Below are 11,427 nucleotides of genomic sequence, written 5' to 3'. Positions count from 1 at the left end.
TTGGAATCACTGACGAGAAAGCTTTGGGTCAATTTATTTTCAAAATTAACACGCGCACGCACGCACACCTTCTATTTAAGGATGCAAATTAATTAATTGGAAATCTTTGGCAGAGTGGAGGACCAACCTGGAGAGTTTTATTAGGAAGAAGAGATGGATTGATTTCAAATGCAACACTTGCAAATGATGCACTTCCTTCTCCATTTGAGGCACTAGATGCGATTATTCAAAAGTATGTTAATGTTGGCCTAAACATCACTGATGTAGTATCTTTGTCAGGTAACCTAGTCTACACAGCTCCAGGCTTTGGACATGAAAATAGTTTCTCTTACCAATGTAGCAGTATTAATTGTAACTATTAGTTACTGCATGCAATAGTATACTAATCTGATGAAATGACTTACATTTGTTTGGGAGTTAATATTAACATGCATTTTTCTATAGGCGGCCATACAATTGGATTAGCCAAGTGTGCTACCTTCAGCAACAGATTATTCAACTTCTCAGGAACTGGTGCTCCAGATACTACACTGGAGGCAAGCATGTTGTCTGATCTGCAAAGCTTTTGTCCAGTTAATGGTGATGGGAACAAGACCACCGTTCTTGATAGGAACTCAACTGATCTATTTGACAACCATTATTTCCAGAACTTGCTAAATGGGAAGGGTTTATTAGGTTCTGATCAAATTCTATATTCTAGCGACTTGGCCATTTCCACAACTAAAAGCCTTGTTGAAAGCTACAGCAGTAATTCACAGCTTTTCTTCAACGACTTCGCCAATTCCATGATCAAGATGGGGAATATAAGTCCACTTACAGGATCTAATGGACAGATTAGGACGAATTGCAGGGCCGTAAATTCATAGGTAGCATTTAACTGAATCGGGGATTTGCTGTGTAAGTGATGGAGAGGTGGGGAAGCCAATGTAATACGTATGTTGCTGTGTGATCTATATAAGTTTATTTAATGTTTTTCTAATGTGTGCTTTTCTCCCTTTGGCCCAAAGTTGTACTAATTTGTTTTACGAGTTCACCTCTTTAGAAACTGTGGATATTTAGACTAACTGTAGTTATTTAGATAGATTAAATATATATTCAATCAGACTATTTACTTAAGAAACTTGGCTCCACATACCTAATCTCTGATTTTCAAATTAAGAAAAAGGAAAAACACTCACCCCTTGAGTGGGGGGGAACCCATCGAGACGGGCCATATAAAGCCAAGAGGGATTTAATTGCGAGTCCTTAATATGATAAAAACAAAAAAACTTTATTAGTGAAGCGAGCAGAGACTTCTCATGGCTCGAAGTTAATGGGGTACTTAAAAATAGTTGGCGCTGGCAGTCGGACCTCCAATACCTTACCTATCAAACCAATAAGCTTTCGCCTTTACCCACCACTTTGTGGTGGCGCACCCATATTGTCTTTTGAAAGTATCTACTATAAAGTTAAATAAAGCAATGGGGAACCCACTTTCCACCAAGCACATAAAATATTTGGGAATTGTTCCTAAAACAAAAATGTTTGGTCAAGTGCGAAATTCCTAAGTAAAAACATTAACTGATACATAAGATCAAGGATCAACATGTATCTCCAAACTCATACACAGTTATGTACGTTTAAATGAAACATATAAATCTGATAAATCTTTTTTAATTTTTATGAGCAGAGAGCGCCATATTATCAAAAAAAAAAAAGTTACTACTTCATGCATATGATAAACTTTATTTCTTTAGAAAGTTGTTGTTGTCCTCTTTGTTGAATATTCTCCAAGTAGGTTCTTAAATATGTGCTAAATGTCTTATTTTTTAATTTTTCGTCAAAAGTTTAATTTTATAAATCGAGGTTGCACCACGACCATGCTTTCTTGGCATCGCGATGCCGTGATCATCCTTGCCCTTTTCGGCTCCGCAATACTATGCTCTTTGGTTTTTGTATGATGCTCTCTAGATGTGCAGGGCCACGACCATTATTCACTATGTTGTGAGGTATCACTTGCAGTGCAGTAACCATGAGTCTTTGGTGCAGCGACGCTCTAACCATACTGCTTCAGTGCATAACTATATTTGTCCATCAACTTTGAACGTGATTTTCATTTTGATTTAAAAATTAAGAATTTAAGAATTAAGGCACCAATAGGATAACATCCCAAACCCAACTTTAAATTCGTAGATCAGATTATTATTCTTTAGATAAACTTAAAATTGATTTAATAATTTATCGATTGAATAAATTTAATAGGTGGTCAATCATACTTAAATAAAAAAAGATTGATAGTGATTATTAAATTTTTCATGTCAAGTGGTCGAATTTCCAGACCCGCATGTTACAACAGTTGTTTAAATAACCAGGAGGTATAGCAATCTTAGTTCTTCCTCTGAATTGTCTACAATGGAGGAATTGCTTTCGTTGTTATGGAACGATCAGTGATGAAGATGAGGAGCATACTAGTCTAGGAAATAATAAACATGATTTTGCAAATGATGGGTTTGCTAAAGATCATGAGCAAGAGACGGACATTAGCCCATCAAGAGAGGAATTCGCTTCGGATGGGTTACAGAAAGATTGCGAACCAAGACCAGAAAACGAGCCCAGCTTAGAGGACACCTGGCTGGAAAAATTAAGAGGCCTTGCCCCTGTCCATAAGCCATTCAACCCATTAAATGGAGCCCAATCAAGCTCGCTTTTCTCAAATTCAGTCACACCACCCCAAAACGAACATAACAATTGTAAGCCTGGTCCCTCAAGCCCCATAGCATTGCAGCTCATTTGTCCAACACTTGTTTGTTCCAACTGAAAAGAGGTTCTATTCAGCCTAGCCTGATTCTAGCTCAACGGGTGGTAACCCTTAGAACCCACAAAGGCCGGGCGCAACTATGCTTAAGCCTTGCCCCCAAATACGACCCATGAAAAACCCCATAAACCGCCATTCACCTAATTGCTTTCTCATCTTCAAATTGAGCTCAACCATTTCCCAACTCCACTCCTTCATGTTCAAATCAGCTGGCCTTTGATTTGTAACTTCTAGAAAACCAAACCATCAGCGAAATTGATGCTGACGATGAGTTGGTACCTGATTTGTCTCTTTATTTCTAACAATGAAATAAGTCTAATTGATCTTTTTAAGAAAGGGGTAAGATCTAAGGCTTTAAGAGGATTTAAGAATTGAGGAGGAAGGGAATTAAAAACTTGAAGCAAGAGGGTTCTCTTTCCAAACTCTAAAAGTCCAATTCCAAATGCCTTCTTCATAAATAGTGATATTCTTCACTAGAATTAGGTAACCAATAGGGAGGCTCATGACATTTGGAACATGGGTACTAAGTTAGGTTTCTCTTGTAACCCCCAATTGCCCAGAGTAGCAGATTTGAAGTAGAATTGAACAACTGGAAAGAAAGGCTAAAATGAAAAAGTATATCTATTAGGTTTAAAGCAGCCCTTGATTTTACTTTCTGGGTTGCTCTTTCTGAGCAGCTTTCTTTTTCAATATCTCTCTTCCTCAATTAATATTCAAGGTGGCAGTAGATTTAATTAATTTGTTGAATTTTTAATATTTTAGTGGTTTTATGGTTGCTTTTATTTATTTGTGTGTGTATTTTGATTCAATGGGACTTTAATATGGCCATTTCTCCATTATGCCTCCAACATTTCATCTTTCTGGGCTCGGTGATGATTTTCTGGATATGTTCCCATGTTTTCTTGTGGACTGTTATTTACCATGTGATATTGAGGTATTTATGAGGTGCTATCTCTTTATTGTTTGTCTGTTTGTGAACTGCTCTATCGTTGCCATGCTCCTGCCGTGATGCGAGTTCACCCTCCCTAGCATTTTTTGTTTTGTGATATTGAGCTGCCTATCTATCTCTCTATTATTATTCAATTTGGTGTTCGATTAATATGCATCTTTTCTTGGAATTTTAAGGGATTGATCAGGAGTTCTATGAATGCTAGACTGGTAAGGAAGGTGGTGCAATCTTGCAAAGTAGGAATGCTATTAATGTTAAGAGTCAAACTTGCCTGCATGTTTTCCACTTGCTGTCTATCGTTACCCTTTTTCCAAGTGTATGCTATGTATTTAGCATGATGTTTATGGCTGAACTTCTCTTGGCTCTACCTTTGTGAATGTGGGATGCATTCGTTGATGTCCCTTTTCTTGTTTAGTGGCAATCAACTTCTTTGCCTTGTACTTGGATTTACATAGACAGCTCCTATGCTTTTTACGGTATTCTTTCAGTGATTTATAATATATATTCCCACTTTTGGGGTGATAAAAAAAAAAAAAAAAACCAAGTTATTCTGGCTATAGCCCAATACTCAAAACACCCTTTTAGCATAAACATCAAGTAGGTGATTGACTTTTATGGAAAATGCATGGTCATAAAGCATTTTTGATCATAGAAAAAAGGAACTTACGAAAACACCTTTACTATAATGGATTTATGATCTATAATTAAATTTGAGTTTTCTAATGTAGAGAATTAAAAAGAAATGGCAATTATAAAGTATAATGACTCACGTGATTAATTACTTTGTGAGAGTGCAAAGGCAATTGGGATGACCTAATAAATTAATAGAGAAGAGCTAAAAAGATTTTTGAAACTCATACTAGATGCAAGGGAATAATTTTTGAAAGGGTGAGATTAATTGCCCCGACCTTTTGATGAAGTAATGCTTATAGAGAGGAAGAGAAGGCTTAATATCCTATTAAGAAAAGTCATGCCAATCAATGTACATGCATAACGAAAATTAAAATTGTTTCCCTTCAGTAAGATCAGTAATGGTTGATTAATATAGATAAATCCTAACCAGTTGGTAGAAGATTTAATACCTTAAAGCCTAGATGTTGAAATTGGAAGGCTTGATCAGCAAGGATGTTAATATCTTCTACCCATAGAGCTTAGATATTGCAAACTTTAGGAAATCTAAGTATCCAACCTCTAATGGTGAGTCACACAAACTTCAAGTAGAATAACACTAATGATGATTTGGGGTTTGCTTTTATTTCAAGCCTAATGGTAGCTAAAAAGAGGCACTAAATGTTTCTTACATCCTAAGGAAAACCAAAAATTAAAAGAGGAGGAAGAAGAAAAGAAGCCCCTGATTCCCAGGGATAGGAATTCCCAAAATTGATTCCCAAGAAAAGGCCTTGTCACTGACTCAAAAGGTTAAGGAGGGCTTGTGGTTGTCAAAGTTTTTCCTCATTATTCTCAAATATTCCCTCTCAAGGTTTTTCTGCCAATTTTATAGCTCAAAATGCAACATAAGCATCTTATTTATAGGCAAATATGCTAATGCTAATCCTAATAGGATTTACCTTGACAAAATTGAACTTATTTAATGAAGTTCTTAAAGTCTATACTTCTTTTCACTTAGGTCCAACTTAATCTCCAATTTTACAGTTTTACATTGAAATCTTTAATGTGTGTGATTTATTAAGTTTTTAATATATTGACAATAAATATGAAACTATAATTCTAATCTACTAAGGATTAGATGAATCAAACAATTTACGTTCATCATCAATTCCCTAATTGATTTGGTCATATTTTTAAGTCAAGATTGATATCTAATACTGTGTCATGACTACCCAAACATTAAGAAGAGTCAATTAAGTTTGACTTAACCTTTCAATGCTCAATTTATTAGTGTAATTCAATCCTTCATCATCTAATATCTTAATAAGTCATAAAGCACGGTACAATATCAACTCTTTGTTTTTATTTATCATTTTAGATCTTCTAATTTTCTTAACTCATTAATAATTTTCGAATTTATTCAACTTTGGTCAAAGATTTGATTGAGCTCAATCATGCCGATAATCAATGGATATCTCTCTCAAACCACTTAGGATGACGTATCCTTTATCTACCTATTGTTGACCTTTTCATTATTGTCAAACTTTTCATGGCCCCATAATTCTACTGAATATCATGCCTTGTACTTCACACTTGTGCTTTCTTGATAATGGGTTTTTATGAATCACTTCTTTCTTGAATGCTTTTTCCTTTTTTTTTGTTTGAATAATTTGAATTCTTGCTTAATCAATTTAAAGATCATAATGAATAATTTTAATTCTTGCTTAATTGTAGAGATTTGAGTCATTTTTAAACAGGCAGAACGTGAAGACTTGAGATATGAAAAAACAAAAAGGAAAGAAAACTATACGGCAACAATAACCCCGATTGATTTTTTTGAATTATTAATCGAACTTGTATTTGAATATCTTAGATATTCTGTTAAATACTCATCCTCATTAAAATAAATTTAAAATAAAATTTTATATTAACAAATTAAAGTTAATTCATAAAAAAATAAAATTTAAAATCATATTTAAAACAATTAATGAAACTTAGTAAGTATTGCATTAATTATAAAGAGTTTATAAACAAAAAAAAAATATATAAAACTAAAATTTAATATTAAAAATCAGTATTTATAATTGAGTTTGAGTAATGGGCATGCTAAGACTGCTACCCAATCTCAAATTCATGATAAATAAAAACTTTATTATCTAAACTCAAATCCAATTATAAAATACCTTAATCTTACGTAATCAATCGAATTGAATAATGTAAAGTATAAATTAGACATCCCTACTTAGAAGCTCAAAATGAAATTGCATTAAATTCTTTGGGATGAAGTGTTGCAGCCACATCAGCATGTATCATTTACAAAACTGAATTCCATTTTCCAAGCGAGGAAGTGTTACCAAAACAAAATGGCTTAGCTGGTCAACCTTCTCGTAAACAAAAACAAAAAAAACAAACAAAAAACAAAAGCTTAGCTCAAAGTTTTCTCCTGTTATTTGTTTTCTCTTCTTTTCAAACTCTCAATTATCAACTCTACACTGTCGTTGCCTAAATCCAGTTTGAGCCACCACGTTACCCAAAAGAGGAAAAACAAACATTCAGCCCCCTAAATTGACTTCCACTACAAGTTGAGCCCACCCCTACCGCCCTACGTAACTGTTAATCACATCCTGGTTGTTTTACATGAGACAGACTCCATTTATGTCATTAGGAAAAATTTTGAACAAGATTGGGAAATTTATTGTCGATTTATTCAAAAAAATATCATACTTAGGGAAATGGTTAACCATTACATACTGGGGTTTTATTTTATGGTTAGGAGTAGGCCATAGTCAATTGATAAAATGAGGTGAATGATTTAAGCTATGTGTATATGATGTTAGTTTTCGCTGCTTGGCTGCAAAAGTAAGACACTTAGTGTCCTACTCTTTGCTGTTTATGTATAAAAATCATTGAGATGATCATTTGCCTAAGTTAATGAATAGCAAAGTGGACAATGAGCTAGTGGTCTTTGAATTTGCTAACAAGGAACTTCGGTCGAGCTCCAATAGTTGACCAAAGTTTGGGTTGAACTTTCTTCCTTAATCCTTATAATAGAAGGTAGGGGAAAGGCGGCTAGTGTTTTCTAATTTCCTGTTGCTCTTACTCTCTGCCACTCTGCTACGACTTCTCAATAATTATTTTAATTAATTCAAAAGGTACTCAACACTTTTAAAATTTTAGCTCATGTGAGGAAATTTTTAAACAAAATTATAAATCCAAATTTTATCCCCAAAAGTGATAATATGAAGAAATAAATAATATTCTCACTTTAGTATTCAATAATACATAATATTATCAATCAAAATTATTTTTTTCCACTTCATCTCTTTTATTTGGTTTAAGTTTCTCCCTTGATTTCATTAATTTTTTTAATTTTTAGTTAACAATAAAATTTTATTTATTTGTTTTTTCATTTTAAAATTTATGATTTGGCTTAAAAAGATGCTAATTAAAAAAAATTTTGCACTCGAATTTTGAAATAGATCGGGTTGAAATTTATTAATTGAAAAAGAGATTATCTTAAAACTGTACTTAAGTATGTATCTCAAATTCTAATTTATTCAAAAAAAAAACTAATAGAATGATTAACTCAGAAGTGTCGTCGATATTGTCAAGGTATGCAGAAAAGTTCCTCTCAGCTGACAAGTAATCATAGAAAATTCCTTCACGCAGCACATCAGCCTCCAGGGATGATATGGTCAGCAATTGGCTTGCATCAAACAACAGTGACTGTCCCTATATAAATGGACCTGCGACGTAACATGAAGTCTCACAGTTGCTCACAGATATAACTAATAAAGCTTTTTGAGAAGTTCAGAAAGCAAAATCATGCCTTCATTTCAAATGACAGCCATTGTTCTCCTCCTTGCTGTCATGCTGGGAGGATCCAATGCTCAGCTTAGCCCCACGTTTTACTCCAACACATGCCCTGATGTGGTGAGCATTGTACGTGGGGTGCTGGAGCAGGCTGTCCAAAACGACATCCGAGTTGGTGCCAAAATCATTCGTGCTCATTTCCACGATTGCATGGTCAATGTAAATAATCATCCCTTCTCTTAACTTTATTTCTTCTTGCGTGACGTCGTGCTCAAAAAGGGAGCTCTGCATGGTTTTTAGGCTGGCTTGTTTTATCGATAACCAACAATTTGTCTGTGGTTTGTGCAGGGTTGTGATGGATCACTTTTGCTAGATGATGATGCTGCAAATGGCATCGTTAGTGAAAAGGACACGCCCCCCAACCAAACAATCGAGGCATTTCAAATTGTTGATGACATTAAAACGGCACTAGAGAATTCCTGTCCAGGAGTTGTATCATGTGCTGATATTTTGGCCCTTGGATCTCAAATTGGAGTTTCATTGGTACTTAATTTGCCATTTTCTAATTTTATGCAAGCCTTCCGACGTCCATATTTCTATGTTAAAAGCAAAATATCTCTTTGCCCTAATGCAAAGCATTTATATCGTGTTTTTCCTCTACCCTGGAAGGCTGGAGGTCCAACGTGGCAAGTACCGCTAGGAAGAAGAGACAGTCGGACTGCAAACCAAGCTGGAACTTCTGGAATCCCATCTCCTTTTGACGACTTCGACGAGCTGCAGCGAAAATTTAGAGACGTTGGACTTTATTCTTATATGTATGAAAATTGTGTCATATGCGGGGATATATACATTTTACATCATAAAATTCATGATTCTTATAAACATGGCCGGTTGCTTATCAGGTGCGCATACATTTGGTCGTGCTCGATGCTCAACTTTCAGTCACCGCATTGGCACAGACACGACCTTGGACCCAACATTTTCTCAAGTACTTGGGCAAATATGTCCTGAAGGCGGGGACGGTGATGTCTTAACAAATCTTGATTCATCAACTGCTGATGATTTTGACAACAACTACTACACAAACCTCCAGAACAACCGCGGCCTTCTCCAAACTGATCAGTCTTTGTTTTCAACCGCTGGTGCTAACACAGTGTCCATTGTCAATAGGTTCGCTAATAGCCAAACTGACTTCTTTGATACCTTCGTTCAATCCATGATCAATTTGGGCAACCTAAGCCCTTCGACAGGGAACAGTGGAGAGATCAGGGCAAATTGCAGAAGGATCAATTAGAATGCTTCGGCAGAATCATGTTATATTGAGGGGAACTAAAGATCTTCCAATATTTCAGTAATTGTATAATAAGGGCACTGGAATGTGTTGCCCATTTTTATGCCATCAAAGTTGAAGCAAAGTCAAAGTTAAGTTCTTTATTTTAATTTCTTATGAGTCATTGAATCCTGTTTTTCCTTAGCCGTATACTTGAACCTGGCTTGGAGATAAAGAAACTGACAATTATACAAATAAATTGGCCATACAGGTTTAACCTTATTCTAGTAATTACGTACTAAATTGAGACCAGAGTGTGTATCTAAATCCTCAAGAACATCGTAGATCTGATATTTTACATATAGGGAGCTTCAACTCAATTGCCAAGTTAAATAAAGCAAATATAGCTATACAAGGAAATCTCAGGTATAAATCTACCATGGATGATACTGCAAAGATATATGAAGCACTAAAAAGTTCTTCTACTCTACTTCTATAAATATACAATCAAGTGTTCAAATCCTTATATGTATGTAGTCGGCTTACCTTGATCATTTCTTCAATGAAAAAGACTTTGCAAATTTAATGTCAATTAATCTTTTAGTATTACAAATGAGGATTTGATGAGTAATTCTATACTCGATCGAGTTTTTTTTTTAAAACAATTATTTTAATCTGGTCGAGGAGGAAATTCACTCTAAGCCCCAAAAAATACAAGGTTCGATTTAGCAGCCTTCATATGATCAAGCGACTTTTGTTTCAGCCAAAAGAAAATTGGAAATTAAAAGAATAGTGTGTTGGACCACAATAAACCCTGTCATTTTCAATTGAAAATCCAGCTTGAAAAAAAAAATTGAAGTCTACTTTTCCTTATATCATTTTCGAAACAAACAATTTATTTGCCTTGTTACTTGTAGCATGAATAGGGTAGAAGGACCAATTAAAATGTTCCCGGATGAATTAATTGTGTAGTCTAAACTCCAAGTACTATTAAATTCAAAGTTTTACCTAACACAATAGGTTAACAAAAACCCTAAACCTAAAATGATTCACTTTTTTTAATTAGATATAATTCTTTATAGATTTCAGGAAGATTTTTAAAAAGGTTTAGCCTAACAAGTTAGGAGAATTTTCCGTTTAATTAATTGCGTACTAGTAAAAGAGGTTATAGTCAACTTTTCGAATGGTAGTCAAGAAACATACTTTGTATTCTACTGTCATTCTCTGCTTAGCGAAAGCATGCACATGGAACTAACTGTTTGATTATACCACTAATTTTTGCATATTTGATGTATAGTGAGTCATCAAAAGCATGAGGAAAATTAAGTAAACAACATTTAATCGGTCGACAAGAGAAAATTCTGGGAAGAACTCATATAGCATATTAGGAGTTTCACTTGGAATATTCAAAATCTTGAATATCAAGCCTTTTATCTTTTGAGGATAAAAACCTTTTGGTCAAATATTATTTTTTTCTCAAACAATACATACTTTCATTAAATAAAAGCTTAAAACAGCTCACACATTCCAAATATCTGGAATGGTACAAAACAAACAACAGCAACAGAGACTCCACCCATTTCACAATGTGTCACAATGTCCAAAATAAACTGCAGACTCCTGTAATTGACAACTACACAACAGAAATTAAAATAATACAAATTATAGTAGGACTGTTCCCCTAATACCCTAATTTCCGTCCTAACACCCCAATTTTCATACACATAACATAACCAACAATATAACTCATAGATAGCAACATGGATTCCTTACTTGGACTTCTTATGTTTGCCTTTGCGGACTACTAGTTGTCTACACAACCAGAACGTAAAGGCTGATACTATATTTCATATGAGATCTAAACTACAGCTTCCTCCTTTACCATACAACTCAGAACATGTCCTCTCTTTCCACCCCCAATCTTGCTAGAGTATCTGCCAAATTGTTGGCTTCTCTAAAACCATTTTTGAAACAATCTCGTCCAATCAACTC

General features: G+C 34.6%; 2 protein-coding genes across 2 annotated transcripts in view; both read left to right on the top strand.

The window, feature by feature from the left end:
• The window catches only part of LOC110412284 (Peroxidase superfamily protein), a 1,707-nt gene extending 776 nt beyond the window's left edge, over positions 1 to 931 (top strand). The window contains exons 3-4 of the mRNA XM_021422813.2: positions 114 to 279; positions 445 to 931. Of these exons, the coding sequence (XP_021278488.1) occupies positions 114 to 279; positions 445 to 866 (588 nt within the window). The 3' untranslated portion in view covers positions 867 to 931. The remainder of the gene's footprint in view (positions 1 to 113; positions 280 to 444) is intronic.
• A 7,195-nt stretch (positions 932 to 8,126) lies between these two features.
• Positions 8,127 to 9,605, top strand: LOC110412558 (peroxidase 15-like). Its single transcript, XM_089782860.1, has 4 exons — positions 8,127 to 8,384; positions 8,514 to 8,708; positions 8,835 to 8,996; positions 9,049 to 9,605. Exons 1-4 carry the CDS (start codon positions 8,178 to 8,180, stop codon positions 9,457 to 9,459), a joined length of 975 nt encoding a protein of 324 aa, XP_089638986.1. The 5' UTR covers positions 8,127 to 8,177; the 3' UTR covers positions 9,460 to 9,605.
• The last annotated feature ends 1,822 nt before the right edge of the window (positions 9,606 to 11,427 follow it).

The sequence above is a fragment of the Theobroma umbraticum genome, unplaced genomic scaffold, assembly GCF_002168275.2.
Source record: "Theobroma umbraticum cultivar Fairchild unplaced genomic scaffold, ASM216827v3 scaffold_95.0, whole genome shotgun sequence".
Lineage (NCBI taxonomy): Eukaryota > Viridiplantae > Streptophyta > Magnoliopsida > Malvales > Malvaceae > Theobroma > Theobroma umbraticum.
Note: the sequence above shows the minus strand (reverse complement) of the source record. Positions and strands in the feature narration are given on the sequence as shown.

Excerpts from the sequence above, each read along its gene's own strand:
- LOC110412558 (XM_089782860.1), top strand. The coding sequence starts at position 8,178 with ATGCCTTCATTTCAAATGACAGCCATTGTTCTCCTCCTTGCTGTCATG. Across the intron at positions 8,709-8,834 it reads CTCAAATTGGAGTTTCATTG|GCTGGAGGTCCAACGTGGCA; the intron begins GTACTTAATTTG and ends CTACCCTGGAAG. Across the intron at positions 8,997-9,048 it reads ATATGTATGAAAATTGTGTC|ATGGCCGGTTGCTTATCAGG; the intron begins ATATGCGGGGAT and ends ATTCTTATAAAC.